A 22244-nucleotide genomic window follows, 5' to 3' on the forward strand; every position below is an offset into this window, starting at 1 on the left:
TAACAGAATGTCAGGTAATCACCAACCATAAGAGGCACATGATTCTACCCAGTCTGTGTATATTTTAGATTATAGCCCAACAAACTCCAAAGTCCTTGATTTGTCACCCACTCACGTCTTTCATCAAACCAAAAACCCTATTGCGCACTGGCTTTATACTATATGAATTATTGGTTTTATATCCAGATATTTCGAACGTGTTGGGATGGCACTTTGTCACCTCATATGGATTACAGTCCTTCACCCAGTAAATGAATCTGTCGATATACATAAGACAAACTTTGGGTCTTCAAAATGTTTTCACAATGTTATAATGAAAACAGTACATGTGGAGGCTGATAGGTCCCATATACACATTACAACATAAACGGGTTACAGGAACTGTACTGCAGTCTTCGCCATCTCAAGAGCCACAAACTCTAAATGTAAGATGGCAGTCCACTTAAAATCAGGCTTTGCGATAAATTGTCTACCCACACTCCACAACCATCCTCATCCCAACAACTGATTAATTTAATGTCATGGAGTATTCGATATTTTCAATTGTCTTGCTAAAAATTGTCTCCTTCATCGATTTATAAAAAAATCTTTCTCAATTCCACTCATCACAGATGATTTTTTATGGGTTTTTAAAACTATGTACTGCTTCAGCCACCGTTTCTAGTAGAACTAGGTAATGAAGGTGATTAAACAGTTCTATACCCAAATTGTGGCATTTCTGGAGGTTTCTATAACGTGTATTATATATTCTTTTGCCCTACAGCTTGGGAAGGAACCTTATTATGGAACTTGGTGCTCTGAATGCAGTGGCAAATTGCTGTGATTGACATGCAAGCTACTGGAATACACTTAGTCTACCTGCACGACTTATCCTTCATCTGAATCATCTGCCACAGCTAAAAGTTTATTCGATGAATTTCAATATGAATCAGCTACCAGGATCCTCCAGTAGATAGAAAATGTTGCATGGCGAACCCATATAAATTGTTAAGAATGTAACTTGAATTGATAGTTCTGTTGGGCATTTCACCCTTTCATGGGTGGTTTGCCATGGTATGTCCATGAATTAGGAATTAGGCAGCAAAATACTCCACGACTCCTGTACTCAAAGAATAATAAGATAGTTCCATCAGATAAAAGCTCGAGTTTCACAAATGTTTTTATACATTGTGTCCACAATAACCCATGCGTGGTTTAGTAGTAGAGAGTATCCAGATTGTATGTTGCCACATATCCGCACTAGAATTGTTCGAATACATCTGAGTCCATGCAAAACCTGGCATGTTCCCCTAAGTTATAGGTATTAAATTTCCGCCAAACTTGCATCACACGCTCCTATTGCGGCGGAGTAATACAAGACTTTTTAAAAAAAATAGTTTGTCATCCAGCTTATAGTAATTTTACGTTATCAACAGCACATACATAAAGTTAACACTATCATTCTTGAAAATTTCTTAGCGAATCTCGATGATGAAGTCTCCTCGGGTTATCAGCCGAGTCAAGGTGTCGTTCTGCGGCAACGATTCAACAAGTGTCCTACTTGTTATCTTCAGGCCTGAAGATGACGAGTGGGAAACTTGTTGAAACTTTGCTGTAGAACGATGTCTTGACTCGACAGATAACCCTAGAAAACTTCATCATTATCATTCTTCTCCTTCTTCTTCTTCTTCAGAAGGTAGAGTGAAAGACATCCATACTCCTCAGAGTATTGTATTGCACCATGTTTGTAAATAGTGCATACACATGAAGTTTCCACACAACCAATCACATATACATTGGTAACCATATAGTCGAAAGTCCTGGGCGTTGTCTTCTTATCTGTATAGGTCATCAACCGATTGTTACAATGTATTCCATGATAATTACATGTTTACCACAGTGCTGTTTTCCGCATCATACTGCATTTCACATCTCTGAATGGTTTCTGTGATGCAATTTTTGTGGAGGCTATTTTTAATAATACGTCCACTATTCGTGTATGCAATGAATGCTATATCTTTGAATACGAGCTGTCTACATTCATCATAGAAACCATGAACATTAGCGAAAATATCTGTACTTTGAAACTAATGGAAAGGTTTAGAAGTGCTGATACAGTTATGCATTTATGTGACCTTTATACATTTTCTTTGGGTGATTATAATTTACCACACACTTGCATGTGTAGTATAAATGTATAAGCTGTTCTATATGATGTAAAATTTTCTGAAGCTTCGAATTCTACACAAACATTGATGGGTGCCAATTTTACAGATTCATTCTGTTTGGAGTTGTCTATTATTGTAATGGGCGCTAACTTTTGATATTTATAGGGACTGAATATGCATCAGATTTTCTTTCAGTCCCTGACAGTAAGATGGAGGAAAGCTTGAGTATGTACCAAATAGGAAGCTCTAAGCGATATTACTCCAACCATTATGCAAATTTTCATGTGGGTAGAACAGTTTACAACTTTCGAATTCAGTCAAATCATTTACTGTATTTTCCTGTTACTCGGCAGTGTGAGTGTGATGATTCAAGGTATTTACAGTTGAATTTCTCTTTTAATAGGCCATGTTTGTGTGGAGGCATTCAGTATTATGCGGTATTCAAATAGCGCATCAAATATCAGTAAATATTTTAAGCATTCCTCATTGATTACTCAAACATGAGGCATCTTCTATACAAGTTTATCAATCAGAAATTTGCTCTCTTCGATCACACCTGTTCCTTGATGTAAGCATTGCTATCTGTAGCACTTCGTACTAGAATGAGTATTTGTTTTACATAGTTGAGAATACATTTCATTCTTCAAAAATCTCATCATCAGCATGATATAAACACACTGTATTCATTTGTTAATGTTGTATCTTCTTTTTTGTGAACCATCCTGCATTTTCTACGCCATTCAGGTCCTGTTTCAGTGTGGAAACATATAGTTTAAGAGTTGATGCGGTCTGTAAATTTCTTGTATTACCACCCTCAGAATTATTCAGTTCGTATCTTATTTCTTGAAACAGGAATGTGAAGGCATTACGTGTAAGATGGGATATTGTTGCAGGGGCTCCATCCATTTTTATAAATTTTCCTTCGAAGTATACAAAACTGATGCTTGGAATTGTTAAACCAACCTGGTGCTGATTGAGAATACTAGTCGGATCATTGTTATTCAACATATTTGAAACAAAGTCTTCTGTGACAAGTATTCTTGTCATATGAGCAATTCATTACGGTTCAATAGGATCAATCTATTGAGTGGTTGAAAGCCTAGTGATTTAAGGAGGTTGTAACTCTCCCGTTTTAGAATATTGTTTCCATGGTGAATTGGTACACTGATGAGTGTGTGTATCGGTTTTATACCCTACCCACATACTGCTTCTGTTGTAAATGTCTTATGAGTTCTTCACCATGGAAGTTAATAATATGTCCTTGTTTTTTAATATTCAACTCGAGATTGTCTAATGTCTCGATAGCCACTGGAAAGTATATGGCATTGGCTGGTATCTCAACGATTTTGTATCCTTGACTAACTGTAGGGAATAACCCATACGTTGTGTGAATCAATTTATCGTTTGTTACAATGTTGAACTTAATGTCAGTTGTGTTATTCAGCAGTATCTCTACCATTTAAGCAAACTCGTAAAATCTGTCAAGATTCGGTTGCAAACGTTGTGCCTATGAGAAACATAGGGATCGTAAAGAACTTTTCTGTACAAAACCTATTGTCTCCTTTGTTATTGATATTTGCACATACCGCAAACCACTACGCAAACTATTTTAAAAATGTATTTCAGTCACTAGCATCATGTGCACCACTGGGTATCCACACAAATTTAACATCTTCTAGACTTAATTTTCAGTTTGACTGTGTTATATTAGGAATGCTGTCATACATATCCAAACCTTTTGCTTAATATATGCCACCGAGAATTTTTGGTCCTCCCACAACTTCTAAATGTACATTTTCACGTTCTTTCGACTTTCACGTAGCCTTAGGCAACTTTTTTTTTTTTTTTTGCATAAACACTACTTGCAATGTTGAAATGTGAAACTTATTGATGAATTTTAGCTGATCGATATTTGCGATATTTGTAAGTGGTCTGTTGGGTATTACAGATAGAAGCTCTTTTTGCACAATCCCAGTCCATGCCAGTATCATTTTAAGCGTAGACCTTTTCCAATAGCCATAGATACCACTAAACTGTTGTGCCATTTTGCCTCACCAAGCTGTTGTTGAGCGCTTTTTGCATTTTTCACTGTGATGGTTGGTGCTCCTCCAACCAATGACACAATAGCTGAAAGTCATGATAGTGCAGGACTTACGAATGTAAGAATTCCACTTGATGATGTCTGAAGTATTCGCGTTTTGGATTCAAATGGTTCAAATGCCTCTGAGCACTATGGGACTTAACGTCTGAGGTCATCAGTCCCCTAGAACTTAGAACTAGTTAAACCTGACTAACCTGAGGACGTCACACACATCCATGCCCGAGGCAGGATTCGAACCTGCGACCGTAGCAGTCGCGCGGTTCCAGACTGAAGCGCCTAGAACCGCTCGGGCACCGCGGCCGGCTATTGGCGTTTTAATCAGTCTTATTTTTAATATTCTTTTCTTCTTCATGGAACATTTAGATATTTGACTGAACGCATTTTTAAACCCTTTTGGTTTTTTTTAATGGTCAATGTGTGATGTTCATCACTTGCCAAAAATTTATCCTCGAACCCAATTTAAGTTGGGTGTGCAGTGTTTTATTAAAAGTAAATGAAGACGTATATTATCCTATACCTTTGTCTGTTTTTACATATATCTGATTAGCTTTGCCAGTTAAAATTCGATCTACAGGAAGACATTTTGTTTGATTTTATTTGTGGCATATGTGGTATCATGTTCTCTGCAAGCTTCATCCACTAGATTAATTTCTTTATCACCATCTTCCAGTCATTCTTCCATCTTCGTTCCCACCCTGCAGTACGTAAGAATATATATCTCTACAAATAAATTATTGAGAATACTGCGACTATCATGTACTATGACTTCTGCTATAAGTGCTATACTATGTCTGGATCGAGGTGTGAGGTTACACGTCGGCTTTTCACATACATCTGCGGATGTCAGAATGAATCGCATTGGTGGCCCGAGAATAGTTAGGTCACTCCCCATTGAATCACATGCATGTAATGAAAAAGAGAAAACTAATAGAACAACATGGCCCTAATACAAAAGATAATAAACGGTATGTTCATCTAACTTTGAAATAAAACAGTGGGACACATATTCCCTGTTTATTAAAAAGTTTCTAATTATTACAGGGTCTGTTTTATCACAAGAGATCCAGAGAACAAGAACATTACCAATAGTTAACATTGACTACTCTAACAATTGAAAATCTCAGCAAAGATTGGATGATTTAGTGGTATGGGACAGGATTGAAATCTACACATGAATTATGAGAGGATAAAGACTGTGCTGGTCGCATAGAAATTGCATTAATGCGGCAGAAGATAGAAAAACTACACATGTAACTAACATTTCCGGTTGAATTCTAATGAGCCTTTAATCACTCGTGAAAAATACTGAAGTCCTCAATGTGGCTAATCCTAACACCATACCTGAAAAACGCGCATTAATTCTCTCATCTTGTTCGCCCAATTTGCGATTTCTCCCCAAAATCAACACTCACTGTCAGATGCATGGAGCGTAGTGGGCACCATGATGTGCTGTAGATTGTGACATACCAGCTATCCACCCGATTTCCAAAGTCTCTAAGTCAAATTTTCTCTTCCATATTCCGAGCCTAAGTCTCCCCTACCATATCCCCAGCTGAAGAGCGTTCTTTTCTCAGTTTTGAACAGAAGTCAAAAGTTCTTTACCGAGACTGTCTTCGTTCTCCAATCTGCAAGACTGCACAATTCTCGGTTGCCAATGAAAACGGCTCTGCAAAGTGATGGTTAGTGATATTTCTCTTCCACAAGGAAGTTTTACAACACTGACCAGTTGTTACACACCTGGCCATGTGGTTCTGTCTTTATATTTTAGCCAGTGGAATCACATCGCACTTCACAGAATTTAGTGCCCCGATTTCTTTTACTATGCTATTTGTTTAATTTAACAAATGAGGAGCTCTCTTACAACTTTTTAAACCAGATGTTAGTCACTTCGTGTCAAGCAGCGACAGAAAGTCGGTCCATTGGTTTACAAACAAAAAAGGATTCCTTTTCACAAAGCAGCCTGGCAACTCCTCACAGAATGCTGAGATGTTTACGTCTCACTGATTGCCCCGCACCTACACTTCCCGGAAGGTGAGTTTTCAGCACAAAACAATTTTTTTCCCTGATACCCCTGCCTGTAAAACCTGAGACCTTCCGCGAGCGCAGGTCTTCGCGCTGCCAAGCTATTTCTATAATGTAGCTCTGGACCCACAACGCACAGAGTGTATAGTATTATGGGAAAACCGCAGGGACTGGATGGCGCCTACACTGGCAAAGGCAGAGTCGGTATTCAGAAGCAGAGTCGGTATCCAGAACCCGCCCTTGGCAGTTGCCTTTGCCTTGTGCTTCGCTCTGAAAAGGCAGGCTGCAACAGCAATGGAGCTACGTCCGAACATCAGGTCACTGGTCCGGCCTACTGCATCCAGCCTGATTCAGCACACACCCATCTGAACTACAGAGAAATTACATACATGGTGGCCACCAGGAAAAAGAACGAATTAATATAGAAGAAGGTGACTTAATCCTGGCAGTCATCGACGTTAATAATTACAATCCTTAACTGTTTTCTAGAGTGATGGGAATAAAGTTCAGATAGTAATGATTTTAAATCAAATCATGAATGGCACGCGAGAAATGCCTGTCCGGCAATGGACTGCCATGTGGCAGAGGGATTGTGAGCCTTGTTATGTAACACATCTTTGACATCTAACCAACTGATAAATGATGAAGAGGTACCAAGCTGTAGAACCAACACCTTGTTCCCATAATGTCTTATGACATGCTCTTCAAGAAACACATCCAACTGAATATTTCTCTGTAATTATTCATTGCAGAAACTATCTGCTGTTTCGTTGTCTTTGCTATCCTTTAGAATCTATGTTCCAACATTTGTCTGCTGCACCTTGAATACTGTGAAGTATTGAAATGGCTAATGAGTTAGGTGCTTGTGGAGTGGTAGGGCTAGATCATCAAATAAACAATACAATAACAATTTCGTTAAAATAAACCAGCACTGTGCTCATTAAGTAACAAGACATAAATAGTTTTCCAGAAGTTTACAGTGCAATTATAGAAGCCAGCGGGTGTCAAGTTAGATTCCTTTTATAATCAATCAGGTGTGGGTAGGATTCAAACCCGGCACCTGTTCACAGTACTGGACGCGCAGTTCTACAGATAGCTGGCCAAATAGCGCAGTCAGTGATACTTTCAAAACATGTAAATAGAATGTCCAACGCACAGTAACCAGCTCTCAAAAGTGGATGGCTCTTCAAAGTTTCTCATGGTTACACATTACATTCCCTAATGCCCAGAAATACACTTTCATAAATAAAAGGAATTATCCGAACACGACGGCACTCGGTAGATGTGATTTATGTGTAGAGATAAACAGATTATTACGATTTCGAATTATTATTTATTCAAGAAAACAACTTCACAAATCAAAAACCTGTTGGTCCACCTCCGGCCCATATTGAAGCAGTTATTCGGCTTAGCGTTTATTGACAGGTGTATTGTACATGCGCCTGGGGGATGACGTACCGTATTCTGTCAAGTTGGCGTGTTAGATCGTCAAAATCTCGAGCTGGTTGGATGGTCCTGCACATAGTGTTCCAACATTTTCAATTGGAGAGAAATGTGCCGACGTTGCTGACCAAGGTAGGGTTGGTAAGTTCGAAGACAAGCAGTAGAAACTCTCGCCATGTGCGGATGGGCACTATGTTGCTGAAATGTAAGTGTAGACGGTGATAGTAAGTTCCTATAGGACCGAACCGCTGATGTCATCGGTCGCTAGGCTTACACACTACTTAATCTAACTTAAACTAACTTAGACTAAGGACAACACACACACCCATGCCCGAGGGAGGACTCAAAACTCCGACGGAGGGAGCGGCGCGAACCGTGGCAAGGCGCCCTAGAACGGGCAGCTATCCCGCACGACGTAAGTCCAGGATAGCTTGCCATGAAGGACAACAAAACGGGGCGTAGATTATCTCTGACGTACTGCTGTGCTGTAAGGGTGTCACGTATGACAACCCAAGGGTCCTACCATAAAGTGAAATGGCATCCCAGACCATCACTCCCGGTTGTCGTGCCGTATGGTGAGAAACGGTCACGCTGGTATCCCATCACTGTCTGGGACGTCTCAATACACGTCTTTGCTGGTCATTGGGGCTCATTTCTAAGCGAGAGTCACAACTGAAGACAATTATGCTCCAGTCAATGAGATTCCAAGCCGAACGTGCCCGACACGACTACAAAAGGTCTAGTTGGTGTACAAAGATCAATGGTAGTCGGCTCAGAGGTCATCGTGAGCTCAGTCCCCTTTCCGTGAGCTCTCTATTAATGGTTCTTTTGGTCACTGAAGCATAACTTGCACATCGGCTCAATGATAATAATGAATCCGGATCTCTGAGTGCCTCTCTGACAATTGCTTGGTCCTCATGTTCTATTGGGGCTCTAGGTCAATCACTTCCTTCTTGATGCTGAGTTTGGCCATGTTTCATCTATTCCTGCAAACATCTTCGAATAGTGGCATCGCACTTTCTCAAATGTCGAGCAATTCTACAATTATTCCAACTGACTTTTTTGACCACAGCTAGATGTCCTCTCTGAAATGCATACCTGTTCACATACCTCTCTGAGAGGCATAGTTACTTCCCAACTATGTACAGGGAATGAAATTTTCAAATACTTTACACCTTGGTTTCGACATGTTCTTTGTGTACAATCCTTACGAGCTATGCAGTGAAATTGTGCTGCAGCGTCACACATTCATCCATTAGCTGCCAAGGTTTACAGTTTTGCATTTTCCGTCGATATCTGTATGAATATCAATTTGTGACTAATTTGAATAAATCCTTCATGATGCGTCGTTTAATTTGTCCTTACGTGTTTATTTAAAATAATCTTTCACAATATTAATAAATAATTTAAACCTCACTAACAACAATAAGTTAAAACAACATTGCTTGTATCTCCATCTACGTTGATACCCTGCAAATGACATTTAAGTGCCTGGCAGAAGGTTAATCGAACAACCTTCACAATAATTCTCTATTGTTCCACTCCCGAACAGCGATCGGAAGAAACGATCTTCCAGTGAGAACTCTGATTTCTGCGCCTCTACAACTGTTCGACAATGCATCTTTCACGGAGCTCTGAAATGAATGATATGATTTCGTTCACATATCCAGTATTTCCTGTGTGGGTTATGCTGTAAGCAGTCTGAATCATTCCACTAATTCATTGTAGTGTTATCCAAATGGTAGTGGGCGTAAGGCGAATTTGCTGTCATTCACAAGTAATTTGTAAGTATAGTCGCCGGTTTACGACATCGACATTTAAAAAAATTGAACTATACACTTTTGTCTGCGGCATTTTAAACAAATTCTAAGAGAATTTCATCTACATATCACTTATTTTATGTGATCAAAAATAATTTAACTTAACAGCGCCGTAAGCCACTGTCCCACCTTCAGGAGAAGAGATTCGACGGACGTCAGCCCTCTTATACCAAAATGAGCACGGTTTGTATGTTTATTTCCACGGTTGTCATACCAATTACTCAAAATATTGATCTTGAGCATTGCTACACGCTATTAGTTGATTCTGGAGAAACAATACTGTACGTTGAATTTCGCCTGGAGTTAATAAGAGCACCGGCCCGTGTTGCAAGGTATTTCATGACTTCGTGAGTCGTTGGTGTTTCCCAACAGACGTCTTGTTTTAATTTTCGCCGCAGATAAAAGTATACAGCTGTTAATTTTCGTGAGTCTGCAGGCCATTTTGCTTTTCCAGAATGACCGTTCCAGTGCTCTCCAAATGTTGCCTAAAGACGGTCTGTCACTACATGTGCAGAATGAGAGATACATTCGTCATGTTAGCACGACACTGATTACCTTATGTCCAGTGGTATGTCTTCCAATAACTGCGGTAGCAGCATATCGCATCAACTCGAGATAATTTAGCGTATTTAGTTTCCTGTCAATAAAACATGAATCCATTATGTGGGTCTTGAAAAATAAGCACCAAAGCTTGATAGAGCAAGAGCGTTGTTATCATCCACTTCCTTCAATCAGCATCGATTTTTAGCTGACGATTAGTGCTCATTGCGAAGATTGGCTTAATCAATATTTGTAAACGAAGTTTCTTCTTTAAATAATATTTTGTTTAGATGGGCCTTATCACTTTGCACTTTCACTATGAAAGTATAGATGCAGCTAAATGTAAGAGGATGAAATGCGATGGAGTACCAAGATGCGTCTTTCATCAGGTGCTATTTTTTTCCTTTTTGTATTTTATTCTAGTCACTTCCACTTTCTAGAACTTTTTTCATAACGTTTGCAAGGGCAGATCGTGAGTGCCTGACACTGGATACTCTTCAGCAAACAACTGCATCGCTGCTCTAATAGTTTGCCGACATTCTACATAATCAGCATTCACTTTTTCGACAGTTGCATACACTGCGAATGTCTCAATAGCTTTCCGAGCAAGTTATCTCACTCGTACAACAGCAGACTGATGACATCCAAGCGTACAGGTAAACACAAGAACCATACCTGAGTTACGTGTTTGCTTACATTTGGTATAGTAGGGCACACATTCATAGAACCTCTTCTTTTGATTGTGGGGCAGTGTTTTGCAGCGCTGTTATCTTCATATTACTTGATAAAGTCTCATACATGGTATGTCACTCTTTAGAATGCATAGAAAAAAGTATACAGTTCCAATAGAAAACAAGCAAAGTTGGTGCCGTAACTCGGCGATTATAAGCGATGAAAATTGCTTACGAGCATTAGTATATTTGCCATACTGTCCATGGTCCACTGTCCACTGAAAACCGCACCTCGATATATTTCTTCATCTGGATGTATATGGGCTGGCCTGTCTTAGCTACCTCGCCCTGTATATGACAAAGATGATCGTTCATTTTTTTAATACTGAATGTCAAAAATAGAACTACTATCATGTACCTTTAATGCTGATTTAATAATAAAATGACGGGAAAAATATCACGACAACAAAAACTAATTAATGTAGAGTAATGAAATTTCGGGAATACATTTATCTGTGTTACATATTTAAGTGATAAACGTCCCAAGATCACAGGTTAATGTAGCCGCGATATACTCCATTGCAAATGTGAAATTCTGGTACATTAATAACCGATAACCACCAGATCGTTGAATAAAAGCATGCAAAATTGCATGCGTTGTGTTGTACAGCTGCCAGATGTCAGCTTGTGGCATGGAGTTAGATGCCTCTAGCACTTCGTCTGTCAATATAGAGGCGGTTAATGCTGTTTTTGGACAACGCTGGAACTGTCGTCCAATGATGTCCCATATGTGCTCGATTGGAGCAGGCCTGATGACCAAGCAGCCCAAAACAACGTGTCGACACTCTGTATAGCAGGTTGGTTTGCAACAACGGTACGTGGGCAAGCGTTATCCTGTTGGAAAACACTCCCTGGAATGCTCTTCATGAATGGCAGCGCAACAGGTTGAATCATCAAACTGAAGTACAAATTAGCAGTCAGGGTGCCTGGGATAACCAGCAGAAAGCTCCTGCTATCATATGAAATTGCACCCCAGACCATAACTCCAGCTGTAGGTCATTTGTGTCCAGCAGGCTGAGAGGCTGGTTACAGGCCCTCAACCAGTCTCCTTCTCACCAACACACGGCTCTCACTGGCACCGAGGCAGAACCAGCTCTCATCAGAAAACACTACAGACTTCCACCCTGCCCTCCAATGAGCACTTTCTTGACATCTCTCAAGTCACAAATGACAGTGGTTTAGGATCTGTCGAATGCACGCTACAGGGCGTCGGACTCAAAGCTGTCTTTGAAGTAATCGATTTGTAACAATTGGTTGCTTCACTGTAATGCCAACTGCTGCTCAGGTTGCTGCTGTAGATGCAGAACGATGTGCCTTGCCTTAGCCGAACACGGTGCTCTTCTCTCTCGGTAGTTCCACGTGGTCGACCGGAGCCCGGCCGTCTTGCGATTGTACGTTCTCGCGACCACTGCTGTGCACAACTACATACATTGACTACATTCCTGCCAAGTGTTTCTGCAAATTATCGCAGAAGGAACATCAAGCTTCTCGTAGCTCTATTACACGACCTTCTTCAAACTCAGTGAGGCTTTGATAATGGGGTTTTGTCGCCTTAAAGGCATTATTGACTAACATTCACCATGCCCAATCTCAAAGATGACTAACTTTCACAGCCGTTACAGTGTGTACTTAAAGCAATCCTGATTTGCATCTTCATAGTGATGCTACCAGCGTCACTCTTATGCGACTGGCGCGAAATCTGAACAGAGGTCATTCTTCAGATGTAGAAACACCCCTAAATGCTTTCGTTTTTTTCGCACAACTCCTTTGTGTTGCTATTTTTTCAGTCAGTGTAATTTTGTATTTCCTACTATGTGGGCTTTTTATTCGTTTTGTTGGGGCATTGTTTTTTCAATATATGTATATTGGTCGCGTGTAGTATTTCTGCACACATTTTTAATTCTTTTGCTAAATATTTGTCACATTTCGAGGTTTTTAAGACTACTGAGGCAGTAGAAAAGCTGTTGTTTCAACTTTCCTTTTCCAAACCCAGATTGTCTGCTTAGTTCCACTTATAGGTAACGCACCCAACACACGAATTTCTTCCCTGGTCGCTCCGTATGTTCCATTTACCTTGCTATTGCTGTCATATTTAATGAAATCGCCAATTGTATGTTATTCTTCTTCACTATTCACATTACTGGTCGTTTGCGAGAGTTGGAGTTTCAGTAACAGGTTTCAGTGTTTCTCTGACAGGCTGGCCTCTCTCCAACTGCCACTCTCTTAGCAATCGTAACTTCTATTGAATAATCTTACAAACCTCAACGACGTTGCGTTTTGTCAACATTTTGTTATGGGCTCAACGACTTTGAGACAGTATGTAACTTGTATCCTCTCAGTCTAGTTGCAGTGGTTTTTTCGTCTTTATTAGTTCGTTTTAAAGTACCCACTGAACATATTGACTTTACTCCAGAATTTTGTGTTAATCTATTATTAAATGTTGCTCTCGGATTCTACATTAACGATCTAGTATGTTTTTCTACCTGGACATTTACATCCCTTAAACTTCCACTGATCGTTTCATTTCTCATGTTAAGATAGAGACACATCTACTGAAGCTGAATGTGTGACACACATGCGACTTTGTTCATAGTTTAATGTATAACAGTGTAACTACCTCTTCCTTCAGTGCATATACTGTATTCCCGAGTTATATGCTAGTTAACTTCAAGATCCATTACTCCATCTGTTAACTTGTTAAGTTTTTCTTTAATGTTCCGTAGATTTTCTATGCTTGTTTGCACTTTGTATCAAAATATTTAATACTTATATTTTTGTGTATATCTCTGAAAATATTTGTCAATTCCGCTCTGAGGGTTACATACATTCGACTATGAATATGTATCGTACGACCTTATTTATCCATGTTGTGCTATGTGCTGAGGCATTCAATAGCATTATAGTAATATTATCTTTAAAATAATGAGTCTCCACATATAGTCCTAAGCAGATCATCATTTTAGTTCCTGTGTGTCCTTGATAAATTTCTTTTGGATACATGTTATGTTGTTCGAAAGTGATAGTAATGTTTGGGTTGTCCCTTACCATCTGTTTTCGTGTCCTCGAGCATGTTTCACTCAAATAAAAAATCTACCTACGTGTGACAACCAAAACAGAAATTTTTTCGCATCTTTTCAGTTTTCATCAAGTATAAACGCATCGCTTTCCAGCGATGAAACAGTACCACTTTCATAGAATGCCTTGCATATAATGAAATCAATGCCTGACAACATCTCTTGTAATAGCTGATACTAAGGCTCAAATGACGTTTTTAAAATGCATGGACATGCTGCAAGCGAACTTCATCAGGATATGTAAGCAGTTACATAATATTCAGCTTGCCACAATCTGATGGGTCCGTAATTATCGACTGTATATTGTCAGACAGTATTGCACCATTCTGTATGATTTGAAGAGGTGTTTCACACATTTAGTCATGATGTTAACTGTGCTACTACATCAGCAGACAAGATATTTTATAGAAAGAAAAAACATGACTTATGCTCTCCTATTAACTATTCATGGAAACATTACAAATTTTACATGATACTGTATATATGAAAATACTTAAATATGGTAATAATTCTGAGTCTACGTCTGGCATGGTGAAGTCATATATATATTATGGACGGTCACAAAGCATTTGTCAGCTGTTTAATCGCATTCTGGCGTGAAAACTCGACCACATTCTTTCACAGCTTCTTACAGAAGCTACTTGCATAAGGTTGCCAGTTAATATGTTCAGTAACACAACGGACTGCATAGCTCACGTGCAGTAAATTCATAATATATGTTCTTGTGGGTGCAAGAACTCTGTGTCGTTACGTATGCTCACTGTTCATTGTAAATCACCACTGCAAGTGTGTTCTGCTACTTGAGTGAGAGGTTCGGACAGCTGGCAACGGTCGGAAGAGTGGTGTGTGGACCCCTCGCCCCTCCATACCACTTCCATGACGCCTTAGACCGACGATGACACTGCGGCCAGTCGCTCTCACGCGATCCTCAGCACCTGATCGCCGAGTTCTTCTTTTGCCAGTCACTCCTACGACCGTTTTCCCAGCTGCATTTCGAAATCTGTATCTTCAAATTCAGTGGCCAATATCAGTCGTTTTTCACTGTTGGGTCATTACATAAAATTATCAACTCTACTTGGGTAACCTATAGTTTCGAAATACGTTCTATCCTGGTATCATGTTTGACAAATGTAATTAAATTCACAATACTTCAGAGAATACCTATTTATGAATTCTTAAAACAAAAAATCATTTACTTTGTCAGAATATAAGTACTGGAATTCCCAAAATAGAGATATTTCGGCTTACTCCAACGAATGTGAAATGTAGGACAAAGCAACTAACATGAAGATACAGCCTATAAAACGTGGCCGGAATCGAAATAATGATAATGTTAGATAATGTATGTCATCAGAAATAAAATCTAATTTGCCTACTTTAAGAGTCTCTTCAAAATCTACACCAGAAATGGGTAACGAATAGAAAGGATTGTTTAAAATTTATTCACAAGAAATTTTAAGGATGTCTAGAAGTAAATGTAGCCAGTGCGATATGATATATTGTCTCCTCCAAACAAACCTCTCGGGTTTGCCACGAGTGCACCAGGCGTTCGATACAGTTCCCCACAGTCGTTTAATGAACAATGTAAGAGCATATGGACTATCAGACCAGTTGTGTGATTGGATTGAGGAGTTCCTAGATAACAGGACGCAGCATGTCATTCTCAATGGAGAGAAGTCTTCCGAAGTAAGAGTGATTTCAGGTGTGCCGCAGGGGAGTGTCGTAGGACCGTTGCTATTCACAATAAACATAAATGACCTTGTGGATGACATCGGAAGTTCACTGAGGCTTTTTGCGGATGATGCTGTGGTGTATCGAGAGGTTGTAACAATGGAAAATTGTACTGAAATGCAGGAGGATCTGCAGCGAATTGACGCATGGTGCAGGGAATGGCAATTGAATCTCAATGTAGACAAGTGTAATGTGCTGCGAATACACAGAAAGATAGATCCTTTATCATTTAGCTACAAAATAGCAGGTCAGCAACTGGAAGCAGTTAATACCATAAATTATCTGGGTGTACACATTAGGAGTGATTTAAAATGGAATGATCATATAATGTTGATCGTCGGTAAAGCAGATGCCAGACTGAGATTCATTGGAAGAATCCTAATGAAATGCAATCCGGAAACAAAGGAAGTCGGTTACAGTACGATTGTTCGCCCACTGCTTGAATACTGCTCAGCAGTGTGGGATCCGTACCAGATAGGGTTGATAAAAGATATAGAGAAGATCCAACGGAGAGCAGCGCGCTTCGTTACAGGATCATTTAGTAATTGCGAAAGCGTTACGGAGATGATAGATAAACTCCAGTGGAAGACTCTGCAGGAGAGACGCTCAGTAGCTCGGTACGGGCTTTTGTCAAAGTTTCGAGAACATACCTTCACCGAAGAGTCAAGCAGTATATTGCTCCCTCCTACGTATATCTCGCGAAGAGACCATGAGGATAAAATCAGAGAGATTAGAGCCCACACAGAGGCATACCGACAATCCTTCTTTCCACGAACAATACGAGACTGGAATAGAAGGGAGAACCGATAGAGGTACTCAAGGTACCCTCCGCCACACACCGTCAGGTGGCTTGCGGAGTATGGATGTAGATGTAGATGTAGTGCCATAGTGCCATAGTGGGATTTTGCAAACCCCACTATGGAAGAGGAAAGGAAATGACTAGTGGTGGTACAGTGTGGCCTCCGCCACACACTGTACGGTGGCTTGCAGAGTATCTGTGTGGATGTAAATGTAGAATATTTCATTGATGCAATTCAGGCGGTGGTAGATACTATTGTTCAGGCTGCAAGATGCGACTGATGATAATCGCGCGGCGGCGTCGAAATTTATTAGGCCAGCAGTGGGCAACAGACGTACGCAGGACGGCGCTCACAGTTGGATGAATGCGGCGCTGGTAGTGTCCCGTGCCGGGAGCCGCAGAGAGGCCTTCCACGCGTGGGCCGTGGACAATGACTGTGTGACTGTGCTGCCGGACTCTCCTGTAGCTGAAAAAAAACTAAATTAAACTCCGTCCGGACAGGCCATGAAGGCCCCTACATTACTGACCGGCCGCCGTATCATCCTCAGCCTAGAGGCCTCACCGGATGCGGATATGGAGCGGCATGTGGTTAGCACACCGCTCACCGGACCGTATGTCAGTTTCCGAGACCGGAGCCGCTACTTCTCAATCAAGTAGCTCCTCAGTTTGCCTCACAAGGGCTGAGTGCACCCCGCCTGACAACAGCGCTCGGCAGACCGGATGGTCTCCCATCCGAGTGCTAGCCTAGCCCGACAGCGCTTAACTTCTATGATCTGACGGGAACCAGTGTTACCACTGCGACCAGGCCGTTGGCCCTGTAGTTGAAAGCTGAATTAAATCTCAGTAATGCAGTGTGTCGGGGTCATGAATCGGAAGTTCTTGTTTTTCACGTTTTAATTTAGAGAAAGCCAGTGCTTGACTTCAGGCGCGCTTAATTGAAAACCTGCAAGATTTCTATAAGACTGTCCGCCGTACGGATATATATAGCCTCCTTGAAAAGACAGTCGCAGAATGATGACTCTGCAGACAAAACTTTAGTCTTCTCGTGAAACATGCTATGCCCCGTGATCGGTCAATGCTTCGCTACGGCTGATTTATCAGTTCGGCCCAGACGTGTATGGTCATGATTTCCAGTATAACGTACGATTTCCCACATTCGCATGGAGTCTTGTGTACGCCATGTTTCCAAAGGTCAAGATCCTCTTTGACCAAATACAATAAATTCCTCAATTTTGCTGGTGGACGAAAAACACACTCAATGCCGTGTCTCTTGAGGATTTTTCTATTCTTAATAACATGCCACCAAAATACGGCAACAACGCCGTCGCAGTGTGTACCCACGCATCTTCATTTACGTCTTTGCACTGAATTTGCTTCGAATGGAATGCACAGAGAATTTGTCTATCAGAACAGCCATTCCGTTGGAACACCGTTCTTAGGTGTTGTAACCCGCCAGGCAGACTTTCGGTATCTGCGATCACATGTGCACTCTGTACCAGAGACCGTAAGGCACTACCGTCTTATGCACAAAGACAGCTTGTAGCCTGCAAATGTAGCTCGGTGTGAGTTGTTCTGCGGCAGACATTATGTCCCAGTATGCCATCGACTTTTCTTCTAATCGTGACATTCAGGAATTGTAAAACGCGATCTTTTCCATACTTTTCTACTTTCTGCTATTCGCTGTTGACCAGGAGATAGTTGTAGTAGATAGCCACTTAGTTCTATGCTGAGAGAGAGTGTGTGTAGAATAAGACAAGAGGGGTTTAAAAATAAATACAGAGAAAACTGAGCATATAAAATTGGGCGGTAATAAAAAAATATAATTTAGACAATGGGAATTTTATGATTAAATGCTGTTCTTATTGTAAACACGTAGGTGCAACTATACCAAGAATGTAGACAATAGCCGGCCGGTGTGACCGAGCGGTTCTAGGCGCTTCAGTGTGGAACCGCGCGACCACTACGGTCGCAGGTTCGAATCCTGCCTCGGACATGGATGTGTGTCATGTCCTTAGGTTAGTTAGGTGTACGTAGTTCTAAGTTCTAGGGGACTGATGACCTCAGATGTTAAGTCCGATAGTGCTTAGAGCCATTTTTTGTAGACAATACTAAAAATGAAATTGGGCAAAAATATCGCTTTCTGGCTATCGAAAAAAATTTCTGAAGAAGTACTGAAATCTCAAGATTATACCACATCGGAAATAAAGAGCTAAAATAATAAATGAAAGCAGAAGGGAACATAATGGAAGTTTCTGAGAGGTAGATGTCGCTATGGCATGGCCATTTACAATTGCATGTATACTCCGCAAGCTATCTTTGGTGTGCGCCGGAGGGTTAATTTCTGTACCAGTACCGCTTCCCCTTTTCTTTTTCAAGTCGTGTATGGTTCGTGGGAAGAACGGTACCTGGTAAGCCTCTGTGTGGGCTCGAATCTCCCTAATTTTATTTCCATGGTCTTTTTGCGAGGTATACATTGGAGGGAGCAATATGTTACTTGGGTCTTCTACGAACGTACGCTCTTGAAACTTTTAACCGTAGACAACACTGTGGCACAGGAAGCGTTTCTTACAGCGTCTGCCACTGGAGTTGGGTGAGCATCTGTGTGACGCTTTCGTGTTTACTACATGACCCTGTAACGAAACGTACTGCTCCTCTTTGGATGTTCTCTATTTCCTGATGGATCTTCTCCATTTAGAAATAACGGATGATAATAAGAGGGCGTGCTGAAATGCAATGCTTCCGAATTATTTATGTGAAAGTTCTAGAAGACATTTTTTAAAGAAAACAAATGCTATTAACATTCTGTATCTTTATTCTTCACGACCACGTTTTTATTTCTCCACATGGTCACACTGGCGACGAACACCTTTCTCGCAACGAAAGATTAGTTTGTCGATACAGTCACAACAGAATGTTTGACTTTGTTGACGGATACACATCCTCACCTATGCTTGCACGGTTTCATCATTGCCAAAGTCATCAAAGGAAGTACTTGAAAGCGTTCTTTAAATTTTAGACTAAAATCATCTGATGGGGACAAGCTTGGACTGTAGGGAAGATGACGGACGGCCGCGAACCCAAGGCGTCGGACTGCTGCAGATGTCGCTGCTCTCGTTTGTTGTCTGGGATTCTCGTCCCGACGGAGAGGCAGCTCCATGTGTGGACGAGCTCTTCGAATTCGAAATTGATTACAGAACGCTGTTTCTCACGTACCAACGTAGTTACATTGCACACCACTAAAATTCGGAGCACTGTAGTAGCAGAGAGCTGCAAATATGTAAACATTAGGGATAAACATGTAGAATGTTCAAATAACTTACGGGTTTGCTGCCGCGTGACGTCGTCGAACACCGTCGATATTTCGAGAGGAGCAGATTCCTTAATAACACTATCCCAATAGCTGGACGTGCAAGCCAGAATCTCTGTGTTGTTGTATTCCTATGGAAAGGAAGCTGTTGAAATCAGACTATCAAGCAAACTTGTTAACAGAGATGGTGGATTTTGTTTAAATGCTGCTTGCAATCCGGCTCTGTCTCTCATCAAAAAACAGAGGGACAGAATTAGTGCTACCTCACCTATTGATTAATAGTAAGTATCGGTATTTCTGATGTTGGTTATCTTTGGTTGTGTTGACACTTGTTCTGTGTGTGGTGTCTTCCTCGTTTCTCCTCTGTGAACCGAGGTATTAAATTTGCTCGCACATTTTTTCTTCCTTGCATTTGTGCCTTGAGAATGGTAGGGTGTGCTCCTGTCGAAATATCGGCGGTGTTCGACGATGTCACCCGGCAGCAAACCCGTAAGTTATTTGAACATTCGATTCGCCGGGAAAAGTTAAGGTCTCACAACATGTAGAATGTTTATAATATAAGCGTTACTGAAAAAACTTTAAGAGTTTTCACATAAAAAATTCGGGTGCATTACTTTTCAGCATGCCCTAGTAGACAGCCGAAGAAGGTAAAGACAAAAAATACAAGAGATTGACCACCTAGAAGATGGGTGACAGATGTCAACGAATCTATGAACTCCAGGATTCTCGAGCGAGATTCGGAAGACCGTAAACTATGAATACAGAGAAGCATAAATCGACATTAAAAGTCGAAATAAATTAATAAATAACTGTAGTGTACAGATTTTGAGAGTGATTGTGTTGCAGGGAGTTAGGAGAGGACCCCGAGTCGCTGAACGGCAGTCTACAGGAGTCGCTTCTGCACGTGCTGAGCGCGCTGTCGCTGTTCCGGTCTCCCAGCTACGAGGGCGTAGCCAGGGACCTGCTGGCGGCCGGAGACCCGCTGCTGCGCCGCCTGGCCGGGCTCAACGTCACCAGCCTCATGCTGCAGGTAGGTACTGACCAGCTGGCAAAGCGTGCGGAGTCGTCTGCTGCCACACGGCGACAGCTCAGCTCCCCAGTAAGACAGCTGTACTGGCAGCTCTGATACGACGGCGTCTGTAGGCACCTGCAGGAAGTCAGGAACCCTGTGATACGTTGCCTGTAACGAGTGAGCACCATCGTAACCGCCGCTGCAGATATTAAAAAGTGAGCAAACCTGGGCGATGTGGTAGCGGTCAGACACTGGGCTCGCAGAGTTCAAATCCATTTCTCACCTTACAGATCTGGGTTTCCTTTACATATCCAAAACACTGAAGGTGAATGCCGCGGCGATTGCTTCCCAAAAAGAACACAGTACCTAATGTAGCGGTTTCTTTGATCTTCTATTAAAAAGAGAATATGGAATCTTTCAAGACACGAAACATTACTGCATCTGAATATGCTAACACTATAAGTTGTCCCTTGAAGTTGTGTATTGAGAGGTACGTTGGATAAACTGCGAAGGTAAATTCTAAAAGTCGACGCTCAGTGGTTAGCTGATTCATAGAACAGGGGCCAGCTTATCTCAGTCTTCTAAATACATCTCCTTGGCGCAACTGGAATTCTTCTCCGAAATTTTCGGCTTCTAATATAGTTATTTTCGATAGGGAAAGTCAGTGTGATGTTCGGATCGTTGCTATTGTCATTACAACACTGTCTAAGGTCTGTGACTCACGAAAATAGGTGCCAACGTACGGTAAAATCAGTGCCGTGTCAGTAAAAATCCACAACTCAGTGTAACACTTACGATATCTCATCAACAACATGGAGAACTATTGCACCTAACATCACTGTCTTTTCTTGAGAGTTATTTCATATCAAACGGATACGGATGTGAAGCGTGGGCTCGAGGAAAGGCAGAGAAAAAGAGACTGGAAGCAATGGAAATGTGGATACGGAGAAGAATGACGGAAACAAGCTGGGTAGATAGAAAATGTAATGAACAGGTCTTCAGAGAAGTGAATGAGAACAGAACGCTGCTAAACTTTATAGGAAGAAGAAAATAAAAAATGATAGGGCACATAATGAGACACAACCAGTTCCTAAAGAATGTATTTGAAGGAAAAGTTTTAGGGAAAAACCCAAGAGGCAGGCCAAGAGCAACGTATTTTAATAACATCAAAGAAGATATGGGGATAAAATCGTATGAAGAATTGCAGAGGATGACAATGGAGAGAGGGTCGTGGCTAAATCGACAAGGCATAGCCTTTAGTTTATGATGATGAGATGTGTCTTGGCCATCTGTCAATCTGAATTGGGTAAGCTGCTCTTACACGCACATCTACAGTAGCGAATGTATAAATTCTGTATGGACATCTGTCAACCCGTCGCCATCCTAGTCCACTTCGATCTCGTGCGCTACTGACCTCGTTATCAAATATCCTTCGCAAGTAGGCTACGGCAGGGTAGATGCCAGCTGTGATGTCATATGAAGGCAGCTGCTAGCAGCCAGTGACTCGCACCTGCAAA

At 41.2% G+C, this 22244-nt stretch overlaps 1 protein-coding gene across 1 annotated transcript in view; it reads left to right on the forward strand.

Moving 5' to 3' along the window:
* Positions 1 to 22244, forward strand: part of LOC126418942 (pickpocket protein 19-like) — a 168007-nt gene that overhangs the window by 7049 nt on the left and 138714 nt on the right. Inside the window, exon 2 of the mRNA XM_050086016.1 lies at positions 20562 to 20745. Coding sequence (XP_049941973.1) covers positions 20562 to 20745 — 184 coding nt within the window. The remainder of the gene's footprint in view (positions 1 to 20561; positions 20746 to 22244) is intronic.

Source organism: Schistocerca serialis, chromosome 1 (genome assembly GCF_023864345.2).
Source record: "Schistocerca serialis cubense isolate TAMUIC-IGC-003099 chromosome 1, iqSchSeri2.2, whole genome shotgun sequence".
Taxonomy (NCBI): Eukaryota; Metazoa; Arthropoda; class Insecta; order Orthoptera; family Acrididae; genus Schistocerca; species Schistocerca serialis.